At 40.2% G+C, this 22,697-nt stretch overlaps 1 protein-coding gene across 3 annotated transcripts in view; it reads left to right on the top strand.

Annotated features, from left to right (window-relative positions):
* Positions 1–20,777, top strand: part of LOC133643053 (olfactory receptor class A-like protein 1) — a 74,736-nt gene extending 53,959 nt beyond the window's left edge. Inside the window, exons 2-3 of one of the 3 annotated variants that reach the window (XM_062037462.1) lie at positions 17,536–17,792; positions 17,865–20,775. In XM_062037462.1, coding sequence (XP_061893446.1) covers positions 17,547–17,792; positions 17,865–18,506 — 888 coding nt within the window. In that variant the 5' untranslated portion in view covers positions 17,536–17,546 and the 3' untranslated portion in view covers positions 18,507–20,775. Of the gene's footprint in view, positions 1–17,535 lie in introns of all 3 variants that reach the window. The other 2 variants (XM_062037461.1, XM_062037460.1) reach the window with 2 other exon arrangements.
* Positions 20,778–22,697: the final 1,920 nt, after the last annotated feature.

Here is a 22,697-nt window from a genome sequence, read left to right as displayed (position 1 = left end):
TATATATAATGTAGTAACAGACACATTAATAACAATATGTAATATGTACAATGTTTACCCTAGTTTGGTAATTTTTAGCATTACTGGGAATTATTTCCTGGGTGTTCTGATTTCAGTGCCCATAACAACTCCCTTCCTACTTCCGTCAACAAACATGTGTGTTCTAATCATGGCAGATTTCGTGATAGATGACGAAGATGACTACTTTTGGACAAATGAGGATTCACAGCCTTATCTTTTTGAAGCTGAATATACGGAAGATGAACTTCAGGTTATAAAAGCGAGCACAAAGAGAGGTGAAATGTTGCAGCAGTCGGAAGCCGGGAGAGTCAGGACCGACGCGACTTGAAGCTGCAAATGTGAAACTTTGAGCCAAGCTATGCCGACATGAATGGTATGCTTACCCAAAATTACCTGGGAAAAAAAGTTCCCATCTAGCATGACCACGGCCCTTTAAGATGTTAATGATTGATTAGGAAAAAATACACAGTTTAAATAATGTTTGTATCCATCAGAAAGCTTTGATTCTAAAAGCTGAGAGTACATCGTTATGGGGAATACCGAGAAGAACGCGCTTGAACTTGCCATTTTAATGAGCTCTCTGAACATGTAAACATGTTAAACGCACATTCGCAGGTTTGTTGCAACAAAGTCAACCTTGTGATTTAAATGAATAACAACAGCTTGTCCCTGTGTCCCCAATTAGTTTGAAACATGTGTTGTTTTTGCGCTAATTGTCCTGCTGCTCTGCGTTAATAAACGAGCTCCCGGGACGTTGAGAAATGCACGTGAAAAAACAGCAAGTGTGCACATGGAAACCTCATGATGGCTCATTCAACAACAATAACACACATGCTGCAATGTCACTCTTCTGGGAAATGTTATTAGAAGACTTTAGAAGATTGACACACACAGACACACTCGTGTAATGATGGGAATGGCACACAAGCTCAAGATACTCATACACTACTCGCTGACATGCGCTACACCTGCATATCCTGTAAAGTAGCAGTAGAGTGGACAAACAAGTTGCCTCTATATTGAAGCTATTATCATATATATCTGATTCATGACACCAAAAGACTTCCAAAGTTTGCAAATAAATACAAAACCCAAAACCAGTGAAGTTGGCACATTGTGAAATTCTTAAATAAAAACAGAAACCGATGATTTGCAAATCCTTTTCAACTTATATTCAATTGAATAGACTGCAAAGACAAGATACTTAATGTTCGAACTGAGAAACAATTTTTTTTAATGCAAATAATCATTAACTTGGAATTTAATGGCAGCAACACATTGCAAAAAAGTTGGCACAGGGGCAATTTTACCACTGTGTTACATGGCCTTTCCTTTTAACAACACTCAGTAAACTGAGGAGACCAATTTTTGAAGCTTTTCAGGTTTAATTTGTTCCCATTTTTTGCTTGATCTACAGCTTAAAGGCCTACTGAAACCTACTACTACCGACCACGCAGTCTGATAGTTTGTATATCAATGATGAAATCTTAACATTGCCACACTTGCCAATACGGCCGAGTTAACTTATAAAGTGACTTTTAAAACTTCCCGGGAAATATCCGGCTGAAACGTCGCGGTATGATGGCGTATGCGCGTGACGAAGTCAGAGTAACGGAAGTTATGGTACCCGTAGAATCCTATACAAAAAGCTCTGTTTTCATTTCATAATTCCACAGTATTTTGGACATCTTTTGCAATTTGTTTAATGAACAATGAAGGCTGCAAAGAAGACAGTTGTAGGTGGGATCGGTGTATTAGCAGCGGACTACAGCAACACAACCAGGAGGACTTTGTTGGAGCGCTAGCCGCGCTAGCCGCCGACCTCACCTTGACTTCCTACGTCTCCGGGCCGCCAAACGCATCGGGTGAAGTCCTTCGTCCTTCTGCCGATCGCTGGAACGCAGGTGAGCACGGGTGTTGATGAGTAGATGAGGGCTGGCTGGCGTAGGTGGAGAGCTAATGTTTTTAGCATAGCTCTGTGAGGTCCCGTTGCTAAGTTGCTAAGTTAGCTTCAATGGCGTCGTTAGCACAGCATTGTTAACCTTCGCCAGCCTGGAAAGCACTAACCGTGTATTTACATGTCCACGGTTTAATAGTATTGTTGATTTTCTATCTATCATTCCAGTCAGAGGTTTATTTTTTTGTTTCTATATGCAGTTAAAGCACGATGCTATCATGTTAGCTCGTAGCTAAAGCATTACGCCGATGTATTGTCGTGGAGATAAAAGGCACTGAATGTCCATTTCGCGTTCTCGACTCTCATTTTCAAGAGGATATAGTATCCGAGGTGGTTTAAAATACAAATCCGTGATCCACAATAAAAAAAGGAGAGTGTGGAATCCAATGAGCCAGCTTGTACCTAAGTTACGGTCAGAGCGAAAAAAGATACGTCCATCATTGTCTCTCAAGTCCTTCACTGTAACGTTCCTCATCTACGAATCTTTCATCCTCGCTCAAATTAATGGGGTAATCATCACTTTCTCGGTCCGAATCTCTCTCGCTCCATTGTAAACAATGGGGAATTGTGAGGAATACTAGCTCCTGTGACGTCACGCTACTTCCGGTACAGGCAAGGCTTTTTTTTATCAGCGAGCAAAAGTTGCGAACTTTATCGTCGATTTTCTCTATTAAATCCTTTCAGCAAAAATATGGCAATATCGCAAAATGATCAAGTATGACACATAGAATGGATCTGCTATTCCCGTTTAAATTAAAAAAAATAATTTCAGTAGGCCTTTAAGTTGTTCAACAGTCCGGAGTCTCCGTTGCGGTATTTTAGGCTTCATAATGTGCCACACATTTTCAATGAGAGACAGATCTGGACTACAGGCAGGCCAGTCTAGTACCTGCACTCTTTTACTATGGCATTGTCTTGCTGAAATAAGCAGGGGCATCCATGAAAAAGACTTTATCTTGGATGGCAACATATGTTGCTCCAAAACCTGTATGTACTTTTCAGCATTAAAGGTGTCTTCACAGATGTGTAAGTTACCCATGCCTTGGGCACTAATACACCCCCATATATGCTGGCTTTTGAACTTTGCGCCTATAACAGTCCGGATGGTTCTTTTCCTCTTTGGTCCGGAGGACATGACGTCCACAGTTTCCAAAAACAATTTGAAATGTGGACACGTCAGACCACAGAACACTTTTCCACTTTGCATCAGTCCATCTTAGATGAGCTCGGGCCCAGCGAAGCCAGTAGCGTTTCTGGGTGTTGCTGATAAATGGCTTTCGCTTTGCATAGTACAGTTTTAACTTGCACTTACAGATGTAGCGACAAACTGTAGTTACTGACAGTGGTTTTCCGAAGTGTTCCGGAGCCCCTGTGGTGATATCCTTTACACACTGATGTCGCTTTTTGATGCCTTAGAGATCGAAGGTCACGGGCATTCAGTGTTGGTTTTCAGCCTTGCCGCTTATGTGCAGTGATTTCTCCAGATTCTCTGAATCTTTTGATGATATTACAGACCGTAGATGGTGAAATCCCTAAATTCCTTGCAATAGCTCGTTGACAAATGTTGTTTTTAAACTGTTGGACAATTTGCTGACACATTTGTTCACAAAGTGGTGACCCTCGCCCCATGAATGACTGAGCATTTCATGGAAGCTGATTTTGTACCCAATCATGGCACCCACCTATTCCCAATTAGCCTGTTCACCGGTGGGATGTTCCAAATAAGTGATGAGCATTCTTCAACTTTCTCAGTCTTTTTTGCCACTTGTGCCAGCTTTTTTGAAACATGTTGCAGGCATCATGAGCTAATATATGCAAAAAATAACACATTTTACCAGTTCGAAAGTTAAGTGTCTTGTCTTTGCAGTGTATTCAATTGAATACAGAATCAGAATCAGAATCAGAAATACTTTAATAATCCCCGAGGGGAAATCAACATTTTCAGCACAATCCTATTCAAGAGCAGACAAACATTACAGGGAGACAGAACAGGATCGCTGACGGGTCTGCCAACTTCCGGTGACCCTTACAAAAAAAGATGAGAAACAGGTAAATGCTTGGACGGGGGGGAGAAAAAAAAAGAATTCAGTCTAAGCCTGGGCGCCTGGAGAGGGGGTCCAGACTGAGGCCAAGGAGAAAAAAACTCATAGCCATAGCACACATAAACATGTGTGTAAGAGGGAAACATCAAAGAACACAAAGGACATTGAAGACATTAAAGGAGCAGAGCTGATGCAACCAGCCACTTCTACACAGCCACAAAAGTGAAACAACAACAAACAAAAAAACATATACACTGTGGTGGCCTCTGCGGTGTTCCACGCCATCGTCTGCTGGGGTGGGGTGAGCATGGCCAGAGACAGGAGCAGACCCAACAAAGCAACCACCCTCGGCCAGTGTCCCGTTTGCATGGATGAGCGAGGATACGTCCAAAGAACCCGAGGTGTCTGATACCTGCTCATTCAGCCAAGACACTGTGAAGCTCGTCCGTCCCGGCGCTCAGCGCCAGCTCCGCAGCCCTGTCTCTTCATCTGCATCTCCTCCAGTCATAGGTTGAAAAGGATTTGCAAATCATTGTATTCTATGTTTTTTTAAGATTTACACAACATGCCAACTTCACTGGTTTTGGGTTTTGTAAGCATTAGGGGTGATTGCATCATACCTTATAGTTATTCACTCTACCATTGTAAGTTACGGTTTAGTTACAACGCCCATCTTTGTGCTCCTGCTATCTGGGTATTAAACATTACCGGGATTCAGAGTAGCCTAGAAGGCCCTAAGAGTTTTTCGTTTAATTGTGAAAACTTTTTGCATCAAATTTCATTTTGAAGTGTTATAGGCAAAAGGGTAGAATTATGTTCGGATGAATGTTAGGAATAAATTACTCAACGTTTTCTTTTAATCATTTTGTTTTCAAACTTTTTTACACAGTTTATGTATTTTATCAAGATTTGAATATGTTATATTATGCAAAACTAGTGTTAACAATATTACATATAATATCTTATGTAACATGCATGTAATTCTGTGTCGTACTATAAAGGATAGAAACCTCACATTTGCAATTTTTTAATACCAGTATAAATGTTCAATTTCTCTTATCTATTTGTGCCGCTGATATGTCGACATGGGAAGTGGATTGCGTCACACTATATAACTATACAGCCGACCATTCTAAGTTACGGTTCTGTTACGGCCATTTTTGTACTCCTTCTGCTAGCTGGGGGATTTGAAAGGTACCGTAATTCAAAGTAGTCTTGTAGATAGTTTTAAAAAGCCTTTTATTTAGTACGTGTAAACTATTTGCTTTAAAAATAATTTTGACATTTCGAAGTGTAATAGATAATAATATATTGTTATATATTGCAGTGTGATGCCGTGTGACCCGGGGAAACATGCTTTATCAGTATCATGCTTCAAACCCCACTTCGAAAAATCCAGACTTCCTCATTAAGTCCCTTAAGGGTGATGGATGGCTGACTAGCGCTTATAAAGCAGCAGCCAGCCCCCGTAGCTCCCACTCCCTTCCCTCTGTTGCAAGTTTTGTTGATTCTATGTAACTTGTTTATGTGTGCTATAGCTATGAGGTTTTTTTCCTTGGCCTCAGTCTAGACCCCCTCTCTGGAGTCCAGCCTTTGACTGAATTTGTTTAGCCTCTCCCCAACGTTTACCTGTTTCTCACTTTTTTTTGGTAACGGGCGCCGGAAGTTGGCAGACCCGTCAGCGATCCTTTTTCTGTCTCCCTGTAATGTTTGTCAGATCTTGAATGGGATTGTGCTGAAAATCTCAATTTCCCCTCGGGGATAAATAAAGTATTTCTGAATCTGAATGAATCTGTATAAAAATAAAAAATAAAAAATTGTTTGTATATTGAAGATTTTTTTTTACGTATTGTGCTACTGAATTATTGTTGCTGATCACCATCATTATTAATTAACCAGTATATTTATTTTATTTTTCAGTATCAAATAGTTCAAGTCGGTCAAAAAATGTAATACAGTTTAAGTACGATTTTTTATTTTTTTTACAGGCAAATTGATGTATTGGTCTAAAACAATGTTGATAAAATTATTCTTTGTTATAAGTTGGTCTTTTTTTATTTCCTTTACCTCGAATGTTGATAAGGATGCAATGCTATGCAGAGGTGTACTTATAACAATTCTATAGACCACTGACACTATTTATAGTCGCGTCAGGGAGCGCAAAATGTTTTCTTTTTTTGTAGGAGGGGCGTAAAACGTGGCATAGTGACAATTTAATTGACGATGGCGTGGATTCGTTTTCGCTGCCAGGCTCCGTCCACTATGAATAGGTACAAATCATTACTGACTAATCCAGCACTTCAGGATGTCATCATCATCATTTTTACCAATTATGATAAAAATCTGAACTTCGGAGCCGCGTTATCGACCTCTGGTGTTTTGTGACGAACCATCATATCAAAGTTTGACCCAGCCACACACAAAAAAGTTCTAGACCTTCATGCTTTTCCAAGTTTCCATCTGTTTTGTCATGTAGAATGGTGCTTGCTTTGCTGCTCGGGTCCTAATAACAGTTTGTCCCTACGTTCCCAATTAGATAGAAACATGTGTTGTTATTGGGATAATTGTCTAGCTGCTCTGCGTTAATAAGTGTGCTCCCAGGACGTTTAGCGTACGCACAAAAAAACAGGAACGCTGCACATGAAACTCTCCCGATGGCTCATTCAAAAACAATAACACGTATGTTGAGTTGTAACTCTTCGGGGAAATGTCATCAGAAAATTGACACACACGCACGTATTTATGGAAATGGCTAAAGATACTCATACACTACTCGCTGACAACATTCGGTACGTCTGCAAAATCCTTTAAAAACTGAAATATCACTTAATGAATACAGACTTCTTTACGTGTGTTTGTTTCTCCATCCAACCATGTTAAATACCATATTACTTTCTGGTTTGGTATGGTATGGTATAGTATGGTATGGTATTGTATGGTACCATACCTAACATGCCATTTGTTAGATACCATACTACTTTCTGGTTTGGTATGGTATGGTACAGTATGGTACCATACTAACATGCCATTTGTTAGATACCATACTACTTTCTGGTTTGGTATGGTATGGTACCATACCTAACATGCCATTTGTTAGATACCATACTACTTTCTGGTTTGGTATGGTATGGTATGGTACCATACTAACATGCCATTTGTTAGATACCATACTAGTTTCTGGTTTGGTATGGTATGGTATGGTATGGTACTATACCTAACATGCCATTTGTTAGATACCATACTACTTTCTGGTTTGGTATGGTATGATATAGAGCTGAAACGATTCCTCGAGTAACTCGAGTAATTCGATTACAAAATATATTTGAGGAATCTTTGCTGCCTCGAGTCGTCGTTAAGTTTTTTTGTTTTTGTTTTTGTTTTTTTTACGGCATTTTGCCATGTTTAGTAGTCAAAGCTCACGTTTCGCAAGGACTGTTTAGGTATTGCACAGGGTTAGCGGGGACGGCGTGGCGAAGTTGGTAGAGTGGCCGTGCCAGCAATCGGAGGGTTGCTGGTTACTGGGGTTCAATCCCCACCTTCTACCATCCTAGTCACGTTTGTTGTGTCCTTGGGCAAGACACTTCACCCTTGCTCCTGATGGCTGCTGGTTAGCGCCTTGCATGGCAGCTCCCGCCATCAGTGTGTGAATGGGTGAATGTGGAAATACTGTCAAAGCGCTTTGAGTACCTTGAAGGTAGAAAAGCGCTATACATGTATAACCCATTTATCATTTATAAATACGCTTGAGTTTAGTCAACTTTTTTCGCCGACATAAATCACAATGGCAGACGCCGCAGAAAGCAGTGGACAAGAGCCATAGCAAAACGAGGGAATTAAGAAGAGACAAAAGTTGTCTAAGGTGTGGGAACACTTCACACAAAAGTCGAAGGAAAACGCAGTCGTATGCAAACATTGCAAAGTGGAGCTCGCATACCACAATAGCACAAGTTTGATGCTGCAGCACCTGTCGAAAAAGCATCCGATTGAGGGACGTCCAGAGGTCAAGTCATCTATTATCAAAATGTAAATACAAAAGTTGTGTTAGTAAAATAAATGTTATTCATTATGATAAACAGGATGTGTTCTGTCACTCCCGCAAAGTTATCAAATGCCGCCAAAAAGTATTGAAAACTAACAACGCTATCCGAGCTGTCGTGTTCAATTAGCCTTTCATTAGTAACCACGCGAAAGTAGTCGTGCAAAGATATTCGGGTTATTCAAGTCATGCAACCACATGCTACTTGCACCCACTTTAGTCTCTATAGCAGGGGTCACCAACCTTTTTGAAACCAAGGGCTACTTCTTGGGTACTGATTAATGCGAAGGGCTACCAGTTAGATACACACTTAAATAAATTGCCAGAAGTAGCCAATTTGCTCAATTTACCTTTAACTCTGTTATTATTAATAATTAATGATATTTATCTTTGTGGAAACACTGATCATCTTAATGATTTCTCACAATAAATATTTATAGAAACAGATAAATGTCAATATGCAACACTTTATTTTTATATTTTCTCTAAGTGCACATTTTTCAAATTGAACATTTTCAAATGATCACTTCTAAGACAGTCTTGTGAAATCACAATATCCCATTTTAACTAGCTAGCCACTAACATTTTTTAACAAATCATGAATTACTTTGCACCATGTTTGTACAAATAATAACTCATGTAAAATACAAAAGTAAATTCTCAAATTTTTAAATCATGTCACACTTTGAACTGGACACCAAATCTGTTATCTGTTTCTTTGTCAGTTAGTGGAAAGCCTGGCATTGCATGCTGTTAACTAGTGTGTTGTACTCTGGTGTGTAACTTGACACTGCAACTCTGAGTGAGTCTTGCAGATGTGCATCAGTGAGGCGTGTTCTGTGTTTGTTCTTGATCAAGTTCATGTCAGAAAAGGCTGATTCACAAAGATAAGATTTTTCCTCATTGTTTCCGGAACCTTCTTAATCTTTTGGACATATTTTCACAGCAATCTGGCCTTAAGCTTAATTATGATAAATGTAAAATGTTAAGGATCGGAAATCTAAAGGGAACGTCCTTTCGAATGGAATGCAAAGTGCCTGTTTTGTGGACAGATGGACCAGTTAACATACTTGGTGTTGTTGTCCCAGAAAATCTGGAAGATCTAGGCTCAGTAAATTATGATAATCGACAAAGAAAGCTGGACAGAATTATGCAATCATGGAAAGGGAAATCCCTAACCTTGTATGGTAAAATGTCTATTGTCAACTCGTTAATTATTCCTCAATGTATTTATTTGTTTTTGTCATTACCAGCTCCATCACAAAACTTTTTTAAGATTTATGAGCGGAGGGTCTTCGATTTTGTCTGGAACGGCAAACCAGAAAAGATTAAAAGAAAGGTTTTGTACAAAGAGTATGAATACGGGGGCCTGAAACTTCTCAACCTTGAAGCTATGTGTCTGTCTTTAAAAGCATCAATTGTTCCAAAGATGTATTTAAACATTGAGTGGTACACAAATGTCCTGTTGGACAAAAAACATGTACTGTATCAAAAGAAATTGTATCCTTTTTTACAAGTGATCCCCTCCCAGAGAGTCTGCTGGGAAACATGGCGGGGTTCATAAAGGAAACAATCCACTCATAGTGGTGTTTTCAATTTTATGTGCCAGAAAAAGGAGACAATATTTTGCAGCAGTTAATATGGATGAACTATAATATTGTAATAGATGGAAAGCCTTTCTTTTGGAAAAATGTTTGAAAGAGGAATAATTTTTGTCAATGATATTATCAATGAGAATGGTAAAATTATGAAGTATGATGAATTTACAACTATGTATGGTGATGCTTGCTCAAGCTTTTCATTTTATCAACTAACTGGAGTAATTGGGAAAAGATGGAAACAAATAATTAATTATGGAACTACTAAATTATTAGTTTGTAAACCTCTACTAAGAAATTCTAGTTGGCAAAAAGGAACTAAAATAAATAGAAAAATATATAATTTTTATTTAATAAAGAAATCTTTGAAGGCTGCCTCATACAACACAAATGGAAAATGGGAGGACTTTTTTGACTGCCCGTTGCCATGGGATGCCATATTCAAACTAATCTATAAAACCACTATCGATGTGTAAAATCGTTATTTTCAAATTAAAATTATTTATAACTTCTTACCCACAGGGAAAATGTTAAAATTATGGAATATGACAGAGTCAGATGATTGCCGATTTTGTTGTCAGGAGCCTGAATCCACCCTGCATTTGTTTTGGTATTGTCATATTGTGTCTTTGTTTTGGGTGGAAGTTGAAAAAATGTGTTTAAGGATTGGTTTGTTTATGAAGCTTAATGTGGTTCCTGTTATTTTAGGAGAGTTCAGTGACAATCATGATTTAGTCAATTTAATTATAGTACTCGGTAAAATGTTTATTTTTAAGGCCAAAAACAGATATTCACTTAGTATTACTTTCTTTAAAACATTTATTCAGTATTTTCTAACTTTAGAAAGTTACATGGTTGAAAACGATAATGATGCCAAAAAACATTTTAAAAAAAGATGAGAAGTCCTCAAGGCTTATTTTGAAAGTATAATTATGTTTATAGATTATATGATATCTGTTGTTGTGTTCCCTAATTTGAGTGACCTGGACATAATCTGGACTGCACATAAATGCTTATTTTGAAAATGTAATTTTCTTTATAAATTATATGCAATCTGTTGTGTTCCCTAATTTTTTTCTGTGTACATGAATGAAGGTGTGTGTTGCTGAGTCCGACTTGGACATTATCTGGACTGGGCCTGGTTTAAAAAAACCTTTAAACAAATCTAATTTCATTGACAACCTGGTCTGTTGAAGATAAGGCCCTTTTTTAAAAAATAAAATAAAATAAGATAAATAAATAAAAAACATTTTCTTGGATAAAAAAGAAAGTAAAACAATATAAAAATAATTACATAAAAAATAGTATTTAATGAACATTTTAGTGGACCAGCAGCCTATACAATCATATGTGCTTCAGGGACTGTGTCCCTTGCAGATGTGTTGTCTATGTTGTGGGAACCAGAATATTGGAAAGAAATAACCCCTTTTGTGTGAGTGGGTGTGGATGAGTGTGCATGGGGGAGGTTGTTTGGGTTGATGCACTGATTGAAAGTGTATCTTGTGTTTTTTCTATGTAGATTTAATTTAAAAAAATAAAAAAAAATTAAAAAAAATTTTTTTTTTAGAACAGGCCCGCGGGCGACTCATCTGGTCCTTACGGGTGACCTGGTGCCCGCGTGGGCACCGCCTTGGTGACCCCTGCTCTATAGCATAGGCACCGCTCTACATTTCTGCCAGTGGGTGATCGGACGGGCGGTAAATCTGACGCTACTTTTCTGAGCATGCGCTGTTTTTGCTTGGTGGTGACTCACCATTGGTTGCACATTTCAAATGCAGTATTAAAGTCGCTACCTAATCCACTTTTTATGTTTGATATAATGAAAACTGTTCTTATTGTTTTATTTCTGATACTAAGAATATAGTTTTATTTGAACTTTCTCAGGGAATATTAATTTTGAAGTAATTTTATATATATATATATATATATATATATATATATATATATATATATATATATATATATATATATATATATATATATATGTATGTGTGTGTTTTCATCTCAAACATGTTATGATGGCTGTAGCAATGCCTCTACGTTCTGGTTCGTCTGGGACCACAGGAACTGGCACAACCCTCCGATGCAGCGTTTACAATTCTTTTATTTTGCTTCTCCCAAGTCTCTTTCCGCTTTTCAGCGTCTCTCTCGTGGTGTCGCTCTCGTGCTCTCAAGCCCACACCTCCCCCTCATGGTCTCCGACGCTGCTAATGAAGGAACAGGTGATTAGATAACTCGTTCCAGCTGAGATATCCACTCACCTGTCTGCCGCTTCATGGCCGGCCCCTGCACACACCCCGCCCGCAGGGAACGCGTGAACCACGCCCCTCTCCACAATGGCAAAATGAACATCCATTACTATTTTGCATGCAAAGAATGCAATTAACTGTATTGCATTCTTAAAATTTTAAACTGTTGTCGTCATTTTTAAGTGGTTTGTCTTTTTATATTGTTTATTTATTGTTGGCTGGTTGAAAACACTTCAGCGGATTTGCGTGGAGAAACCACCATTTAAACGGCAACGTATAATAATCATCGAAAACGCACGAGAGACAAGAACTTCGTTTATGCGGTCAGACCACACAGCACATAGGGCTATGAGCGCACCTGTTTTTATTAGCACACACAAATTGGCACAATCAACCACGGACGCATTTCAGCTGTGCGTGTCAGCCTTCAATAATGAAAACAGGCATTTAGGAAATAAAATACAATTAGGCCAAACGCAATAATTGAGGGCACATCTCAACATGTATAATTAAACCTTAATTAAGCAAAAATATTGCTCTGGCCCGGCTGCACCAAATAATAATATAAATCAATTTAATAAAGTCAAAATGCAAATAAGGCATCAAGAGAAGTATCCCACACTTCTCTTTTGTAAAGTAAATTTGTACAGCCGATATGGGCATCTAAATCAACAATATGATTTGCCTGAGAAGCTGGACAAGACAAAAAAACAAACAAACAAAAAAATGTAAGCAAAAATATGATTTATTCGATTACTCGATTAAGCAAACGGGATATTCGATAGAATACTCGATTACTAAAATATTCGATAGCTGCAGCTCTAGTATGGTATTGTATGGTATGTTACCATACCTATCATACCATTTGTTAGCTACCATACTACTTTCTGGTTTGTGGCCGTTATGAATGGAAGAACATCGTCATGCAACAGCGTGATCTTGTGTCAGTGCTTAACTCTGCGGCTGAAAGAGAGAAACTGAACTCAACAGAAGTCCATCATTTTTTGTAGAGAACTTCACACTTGTCTTTTTTGGTAAAGTTATTTTGTTTCGTTTGGGTTTTATTTTCTAAGTGTGAACAGTCCTGGACCACTTTGTTCCCACCAAACAGAAGGACCGAGACCACCTGAGAGATGGGTGTCAGTCTGACTTTAGTCTTGAGTCAGGCAAATGTGGAAGGCCCACTAACCAACGGACCAAAAAGCTAAATGTGATGTCACCAAATACATGACTACCCAGGCGATGGTTAGAATGCAGAAAACCGAGTGAAAATCATCAGAAAAATAAGGCTTAAATGAAAATACCTATCTCTTTTCGACAAAGGGGTTGTGTTGCTCATTACTGTTCAGGGAAGTGCACCTTTATTTAGCGGCTTACTCGTTCAATGTTTTGTCCGCTTCCAAAATGTTAGTCTAGTTGCAAACAGGACCACATTAAAGTAACCATTAGCTATCTTTTCTTCATTTTTGGTACTGACACACCCACAAATACTGTATTGCTTGTATTCCGAAAAGTGATTTCTTCCTTGAAGTGAAAACCAGTGGTGGTCAACAAAACTAAGATGCAGCGTGAGTACACAAGTCGCTGATATATATCTGCAAAAATCAGATACGAGCAACAAATCCAACTTTGCAATGGAATAGATCTATACTTTATCAAAAAAACATTGATCGAATGATATCAAGGATTATTCATCGGTGGAGTTCCCAATCATGTTAAACTATCGTTTGCTCCATTCTACACGACAAAACAGATGAAACTTGTAAAAGCATGGAGGTCTACAACTTATTTGTGTGTGGCTGGGTCAAGGACATTGGTATCAAGACTCTCCCAGATAAATATGCATCGTTTTTGCTCGGGTAAGGTTGTATTTCATGATTTAAAATGTTTGTTGTTGTTGTTGTTGTTGCACGTGTTGTTTACGAGTAGTGTGTTTTTCCCGTCTTTATCAACATTGTGTATGTGCTGAAAGATTCATTTATGATTGTTTATCAAAATATAACTATAGATGTCAACATTGTGTATGTCCTGAAAGATTCATTTATGATTGTTTATCACAATATAACTATAGATGTCAACATTTTGTATGTGCTGAAATATTCATTTATGATTGAGATAGGCTCCAGCACCCCCCCACGACCCCAAAAGGGACAAGCGGTAGAAAATGGATGGATGGATGATTGTTTATCAAAATATAACTATAGATGTCAACATTGTGTATGTGCTGAAAGATTCATTAATGATTGTTTATCAAAATATAATTATAGATGTCAACATTGTGTATGTGCTGAAAGATTCATTCATGATTGTTGTCTTTGGTAAAAACCTAACTCTTTTAGGTTTTGCTCACATTTGCTTTCTATTATTTAGACTCGCCAAGTTGGGGCTTTATAAATAAACTCGTAGCAAAAATGTGTCTTAAGAAATAATAATAATATCAATACATTGCTTAAATGGGAAATAATAAATGTTAAAAGTAGATCAAACAAACCTTTAACAACGTGAACACTGCATACTCATGCATTCTTCCACTCTGCTCCTTTGGACTGGCGTGTGAGATGCTTTTCTCGTCGTTGTTTCGTAAAATCTTGCACTCTTCCGCCCTTTTTGATTACCTTTTGAGAAACTCTGAAGAAATGTTTATCCTTATTGCAATTTAAACGGTTCGTACAGCTGAAAACAACGCAAGCAGAGGGCATTTTTCTTAGAGAAAGGCTAAATGGCGCCTAGTACCCATTGAGAACAGAGCTAGCTTGACCACCACAAATATTCAATGAGCCGTACATGACGCCATTTTGAATCAACAAGATGCAAACGTCTGGTAACATTCATGCGCAGAAAAGCTAGATCTGACCAGAAAACATCTCAAAAAAAGACTCTGACTTTCTCAAATCAGATTATTTGGGCAGATGGGGCCCAAAGTTAACCTGTATCACGATGAAGACTAGGGAAAAGTACAGGCTCCAAAGCATCCCACACCACGAATCAATTACTCAGTTTCATCGGACATCTCTATTCCTCTATTCAGATTGTTTTGGCCCAATTTTGCAACTGAAAAATGCACTATACCTTAAAGGCCTACTGAAACCCACTACTACCAACCACACAGTCTGATAGTTTATATATCAATGATGAAATCTTAACATTGCAACACATGCCAATACGGCCGGGTTAACTTATAAAGTGCAATTTTAAAATTCCCGCCACACTTCCGGTTGAAAAACTCCTTTGGATATGATTTATGCGCGTGACGTCACAAAAGCAACAGAAGTGGTTGGACCCCATCGGACCCGATAGAAAAGCCTCTTGTTTTCTTCGACAAAATTCCACAGTATTCTGGACATCTGCGTTGGTGAATCTTTTGCAATTTGTTTAATGAACAATGGAGACTGCAAAGAAGAACGTTGTAGGTGGGATCGATCGGTGTCTTAGCGGCTAAGTACAATACTGTAGTATCTGTGATATTTGCATTAGTGTACTGTGTCTTTAAGGGTTTGGGGAACGTGCATGCGCGAGTGAGTTGGCGGAGAACTTGAGTGTGTGTGAGCGTGAGTTTTGGCTAACAGCAGCTCGTGTATGTGTGTGCATTACTTTTTGAACTACAACCAGTTACCGCTTGTTAATAAAGCGATTGAGCAGCGCATCCTCGTCTGTGTGACTCCTTCTCCACTGCGGGGCATTACAATACTTACAGCAACACAACAAGGACTACTTACCCTGACGCCTAGCCGACGCTTGCCGCCAAACCCACGGATGAAGTCCTTCGTCGCGCCGTTGATCGCTGGAATGCAGGTGAGCACGGCTGTTGATGGGAAGATGAGGGCTGGCTGGCGTAGGTGGAGCGCTAATGTTTTATCATAGTTCTGTGAGGTCCGGTTGCTAAGTTGCTAAATTAGCCTTAGCGTCGTTAGCAACAGCATAGTTAAGCCTTACCAGGCTGAGAATTTTTAACCGTGTAGTTACATGTACATGGTTTAATATTATTGTTGGTCTTCTGTCTATACTTCCAGTCAGGGGTTTATTTATTTTGTTTCTATCTTAATTTGAGAACGACGCTAGCACGTTAGCTCAGTAGCTAAGTGTGTCACCGATGTATTGTCTTGGAGATAAAAGTCACTTTAAATGTCCATTTCGCGTGCTCGACTCTCATTTTCAAGAGGATATAGTATCCGAGGTGGTTTAAAATACAAATCCGTGATCCACAATAGAAAAAGGAGAGAGTACATAGTTCTGTGAGGTCCGGTTGCTAAGTTGCTAAATTAGCCTTAGCGTCGTTAGCAACAGCACAGTTAAGCCTTACCAGGCTGAGAATTTTTAACCGTGTAGTTACATGTACATGGTTTAATATTATTGTTGGTCTTCTGTCTATCCTTCCAGTCAGGGGTTTATTTATTTTGTTTCTATCTTCATTTGAGAACGATGCTAGCACGTTAGCTCAGTAGCTAAGTGTGTCACCGATGTATTGTCTTGGAAATAAAAGTCACTTTAAATGTCCATTTCGCGTGCTCGACTCTCATTTTCAAGAGGATATAGTATCCGAGGTGGTTTAAAATACAAATCCGTGATCCACAATAGAAAAAGGAGAGTGTGGAATCCAATGAGCCAGCTTGTACCTAAGTTACAGTCAGAGCGAAAAAAGATACGTCCATCACTGCCTCTCAAGTCCTTCACTGTAACGTTCCTCATCTACGAATCTTTCATCCTCGCTCAAATTAATGGGGTAATCGTCACTTTCTCGGTCCGAATCTCTCTCGCTCCATTGTAAACAATGGGGAATTGTGAGGAATACTAGCTCCTGTGACGTCACGCTACTTCCGGTACAGGCAAGGCTTTTTTTTATCAGCGAGCAAAAGTTGCGAACTTTATCGTCGATTTTCTCTACTAAATCCTTTCAGCAAAAATACGGCAATATCGCGAAATGATCAAGTATGACACATAGAATGGATCTGCTATTCCCGTTTAAATTAAAAAAATCTTTTCAGTAGGCCTTTAATGGTACTCAATGCATTTTGACCTTCATTCACCTTTATGGCAGCATCAGGAGCAACTGGGGGTCCATATATTGCCCAAAGATGCTACGATGTGGTTTGGTGGGGGCCTGAGGATTGAACCAGAAACCATTGGGTTGGGGTACCTCAGCCCGTTGATATTACTCTGTCGTTATGTATTAATCAGTGATGCTTTTCTGGTTGACTCTTTGTGTCACATCAATATGGCTGCAGATAGTCAGAAGCAAATACAAGTGGAAAAGAGTGTCTTCTTTCAGCAGCCTAGGTAACTACGGTGTCTGGATAATCCTCCTCCAGTACTTCATGTAGTCCTGTTTACTCTCATTTCGAAAAATACAAATGTGATAAAAATAAGAGATCCCTGGGGTACCTGTGTCGACCTGCATTTGCCCACTGAGCCCACTCCATTCCTGCTGTTTTTTGTTTTTTGTTGTTGTTTTCAATTTGACCGAACTCAGGGCAAATGAGATCTCTAAGGACACTGGAGACTATAAATGGAGTCTTGAGAGAGCTTTTAACAGTTAGCCACACACTCTGGGTGTCATTCGCTTCTTCAGGTGAGATCTCTTTAGGTGAGGTTCTCGCATCATGTTTCTAACAGGTGTGCTTCTGTGTCGCTCCAGGCGTTGGTGGCATGGACCTGTGTGTGACCATCAAAGGCGTCTCCTTCCTCTTGCAGACAGGTATGGGCATCTTGGGGAACACCGTGGTCCTGCTGGCATACGCCCACATCATCTTTACGAAGTCCAAGCTGCTTCCTGTGGACATGATCCTGTGCCACCTTGCCTTTGCCAACCTCGTGCTCCTGCTGACCCGCGGCGTCCCCCAGACCATGACAGTGTTCGGCCGCACTAACCTGCTCAACGACCCAGGCTGCAAGGTGGTAATTTTCAGCTATCGCATGAGCCGGGCGTTGTCCGTGTGCCTCACCTGCATGCTCAGTGTGTTCCAGGCGGTAACCGTCGCCCCCGCTGGACCACGCTTGTCAAAATTGAAGTCTGCACTTCACTCCCTGGTCTTCCCCACCTTTGCCGGACTCTGGTTACTCAACTCGGCCATATACTTTCAAACCTTTTTTCATGCTATAGCTCCACGCAATGGCACCATCCCCGCCTTTACGCTCAACCTGGGCTTCTGTCATTTGGACTTCAAAAACAACTTGAACTATGTCATAAAAGGGGTATTGGCTTCTGGAAGGGATTTTTTCTTCGTGGCCCTGATGGTGGCCTCCAGCGGGTACATCCTGCTGCTGCTCCACCGCCACAGCCGCCAGGTGAGAGCAGTCCATCGCTCTCAAGGCGGCGGCGCTGAGACCCGAGCTATCAAGACGGTGGTTACCCTGGTAGTCCTGTACGTCTTTTTCTTTGGGATTGATAACGTGATCTGGATCTACATGCTGACAGAGGCCAAGGTGTCTCCAGTGGTGACTGACATGAAGGTGTTCTTCTCCTCCTGCTTTGCTTTCCTTAGCCCATACTTTATCATCTCTTCAAACAAAAAGGTGAAGGCCAAAGTTTTGTGTGCGGCCGAGCAAGACAGACCACCGTCAATGGACACTCAGGAGCCACGTGATAAAGGACTGTCTCTTTCCTGACGCTCTTAAATGTCCACCTTCTGTCACTTGAGGAAAACCAATTATCCATCTTTCCAAAATGTGCGCTTTGAGTTGTTTTTAATCTTGTACTGTGGCACTTCAATTTACGAGCAAAATTTGTTGAATTACCAAGCTCGTAACTCGGAACACTCGTATCTCAAAGAAATCAATTGAATCCGCCCTTGGTCCTCCCAAAACATCACAATTAAAAAGAAACATTAACTTTTGGGAATAAAATACTGTTTGAAAGTCAATACAATAAAATACACTACAAATGTATTAATATTGGACAGCATTTGCCTTGGGGTGCAGACTAGTACGCTGTGTGTCCTTCGGCTGATTCTCTGTCCAGTGTTTCCAAGTCCGCCGTTACCCGCTTATCGGCAACGTGTTTTTATAGAACTGTCCTTACATCTGACAACACTCAGTATGTGTCCATGCACTAAATTAGTCCCATTTCTCCAATAGTTCGGCTCTAAATAAGCCTCCTACAACCCATGGAAACACCTCAATCCGATCGTGTTTGGTTTTTGATAAGTCGGACTGCCACACCTGGATTATGATGTTGGAAACCAGATCTCTCCGGGGGGGGGCAGAGAGGACCCTTCGTATCGCGCATGCGCCCGTCTCAACATGCAGGATACAACCCGGAAGCAGATACCATTCAATAAAGACGTAGCAACATATGTAACCCTTATTCAGACTCCTGAACAAATTACAAATGAGATGAAGGATAATGAAGCTGGTATGAGACGGCGTGGCGAAGTTGGTAGAGTGGCTGTGCCAGCAATCGGAGTGTTGCTGGTTACTGGGGTTCAATTCCCACCTTCTACCTTCCTAGTCATGTCCGTTGTGTCCTTGGGCAAGACACTTCACCCTTTGCCTCTGATGGCTGCTGGTTAGCGCCTTGCATGGCAGCTCCGGCCATCAGTGTGTGAATGTGTGTGTGAATGGGTAAATGTGGAAATACTGTCAAAGCGCTTTGAGTACCTTGAAGGTAGAAAAGCGCTATACAAGTACAACCCATTTATCATTTATCATTTACTAAAGGCGAATAATGAAGCGTACTTAAACCTCTTCACGCTGCATTTGTGCAGGACAACTGATTAACTTTCCGCACAACTGGAAAGATAGTCCAAAACAATAGTAACCATAAACAGCCTTCTCCTTCGGATTTTAAACTACTTCCATCAATCCACGGAGACTTTTGAATGAACTTTGAGACATTCAAAACTTTTGCTTCCATGATTTTTGTCTGAAAATTCCTTCAAAAAAACTATTTCGCCGCCTTTCTTTGCATCCACTCAGATACATTCTTAGTAGTAGCGTCATGTCCGTAGCGCAATCCAAGACCATTTCTTGATGCTGTCTGCTATTCAGCATCAGCATAGCGATTAGAGACCTAATATGTGTAATCTGTGGACATCACCTAAAACAAGTTGTAAGGATCCGAAAATTCTAGTGTGACATCATAGGTCAACCAAAAGGTGTATGACTAATAGCATGAGAGTGTGCATGGACACTTGGACTTCACTTGTTGGTGTGAAAATACAAAAAACAAACTACTTGAAAAAACAGACTAATTTAGTGCATGGAAACGTAGCGACTGTCTTCGAGTGAATGACCGCCGAAATCACGTCTGGGAAAACACAAGCAGCCATGTGTTCGTTTCTGTACCAAATGTTCTATTACCCAGTTTAACGAGTCAGGACTAGACAGTACAAACTGAAATATATCAAACACCTTAATATTTTTGTGGGTAAATATCAGTGTTTTGGCCGCATACCACAGAGTCTGGCTGCGGCTTCTTGTGATGTGGACTGACGCCAGAGCGGGGTGGATGGGTCAGGTGGTTTTTTAAGCTCCGATGGTTGGAGGGCAGGAATTCGATCTCTGAGCGCCACTCGGGTTAGGCTGTCCGACTATTTGTGTAAACGGTTGGGGAGTGAGAGCATCTGACAGTTGTGGAGGAGCTGAGAGTGACAATTTATTTTGGTGTGGGTCCGGTCGACCGTAATCAATTTATGCTCGATACTTCTCTGTATTTGTTTAGTGTAATTGTGGCGGGCAGTAATAAAAAAACAAAAATGTGTAACAAATAACAGATATTTAAATTCTCATTGTTTCCAGGAAATCAATGTGTTTTGTGGAGTTTTTCATGAAACAGCCATTCTGCTGATGTGGGTTTCGATGGATCCGTTTCCAACGACCAACATGGTTTGGTAGAAGTTTATTTGGAACATGTATACAGTTTAAATAAGATACGTCACATATTTTACATAATTTAAATTTTTTGTCTTTACAACATGCTTGAAAAGGAGTAGGGAGAAGCAACGCTTATTTAATCTTTCCCTTTTCTACTTCATAGCAAATATTAACACGTGTTTTCTTCCTGTTCTTAGTTTGTACAGAATGTACATCCATTCATTCTTAAAGGCCTACTGAAACCCACTGCTACCGACCACGCAGTCTGATAGTTTATATATCAATGATGAAATCTTAACATTGCAACACATGCCAATACGGCCTGGTTAACTTATAAAGTGCAATTTTAAATTTCCCGCCACACTACAGGGATGAAAACGTCTAGATATGATGACGTATGCGCGTGACGTCAACAGTTGATACGGAAGTATTCGGACCCATTGAATCCAATACAAAAAAGCTCTGTTTTCATCCCAATATTCCACAGTATTCTGGACATCTGTGTTGGTGAATCTTTTGCAATTTGTTTAATGAACAATGGAGACTGCAAAGAAGAAAGCTGTAGGTGCAATCGGTGTATTAGCGAGGGACTACACCAACACAACCAGGAGGACTTTGAGGATAGCAGACGCGCTAGCCGAATGCCCTCACCTCGACTTCCTCCGTCTCCGGGCCGCCAACCGCATCGGTGATCGGGTGAAGTCCTTCGTTGTACCGTCGATCGCTGGAACGCAGATGAGCACGGGTCGTGATGAGCAGATGAGAGCTGGCGTAGGTGCAGAGCTAATGTTTTTAGCATAGCTCTGTTGAGGTTCCGTAGCTAAGTTAGCTTCAATGGCTTCGTTAGCAACAGCATTGCTAAGCTTCGCCAAGCTGGAAAGCATTAACCGTGTATTTACATCTCCAGAGTTTGGTAGTATTGTTGATCTTCTGTCTATCCTTCCAGTCAGGGACTTATTGTTTTGTTTCTATATGCAGTAAAGCCCGATGCTATCACGTTAGCTCAGTAGCTAAAGAGCTTCACCGATGTATTGTCGTGGAGATAAAAGTCACTGTGAATGTCCATTTTGCTTTCTCGACTCTCATTTTCAAGAGGATATAGTATCCGAGGTGGTTTAAAATACAAATCCGTGATCCACAATAGAAAAAGGAGAGAGTGTGGAATCCAATGAACCCTTGTACCTAAGTTACGGTCAGAGCGAAAAAAGATACGTTCTGCACTGCACGCTAGTCCTTCACTTTCACGTACCTCCTCATCCACGAATCTTTCATCCTCGCTCAAATTAATGGGGTAATCGTCACTTTCTCGGTCCGAATCTCTCTCGCTGCTGGTGTAAACAATAGGAAAATGTGAGCAGTCCATCCTCCGGTGTCGTCACGCTACTTCCGGTAGGGGCAAGGCTTTTTTTTTATCAGAGACCAAAAGTTGCAAACTTTATCGTCGTTGTTCTATACTAAATCCTTTCAGCAAAAATATGGCAATATCGCGAAATGATCAAGTATGACACATAGAATGGGTCTGCTATCCCCGTTTAAATAAAAAAATAATAATTTCAGTAGGCCTTTAATACAACAGTTATCTTCATAAATAGTTATGTTAAGTTAAGTTAAGTTGAGACACTTGTGATTTAGGGCTATATAAATAAACATTGATTGATTGATTGATTGAAGTTAAGTTAAAGTACCAATGATTGTCACACACACGAGGTGTGGCGAAATTTGTCCTCTGCATTCGACCCATCCCCTTGTTCACCCCCTGGGAGGTGAGGGGAGCAGTGGGCAGCAGCGGTGCCGCGCCCGGGAATCATTTTTGGTGATTTAACCCCCAATTCCAACCCTTGATGCTGAGTGCCAAGCAGGGAGATAATGGGTCCCATTTTTATAGTCTTTGGTATGACTCGGCCGGGGTTTGAACTCACAACCTACCGATCTCAGGGCAGACACTCCAACCACTAGGCCACGTCCGTTATAATGCACTTAATGAGA

This window comes from Entelurus aequoreus, linkage group LG26 (assembly GCF_033978785.1).
Source record: "Entelurus aequoreus isolate RoL-2023_Sb linkage group LG26, RoL_Eaeq_v1.1, whole genome shotgun sequence".
In the NCBI taxonomy this organism is placed as follows: domain Eukaryota; kingdom Metazoa; phylum Chordata; class Actinopteri; order Syngnathiformes; family Syngnathidae; genus Entelurus; species Entelurus aequoreus.
The sequence above is the reverse complement of the archived record's forward strand: the minus strand, read 5'-3'. Positions and strand labels throughout refer to the sequence as shown.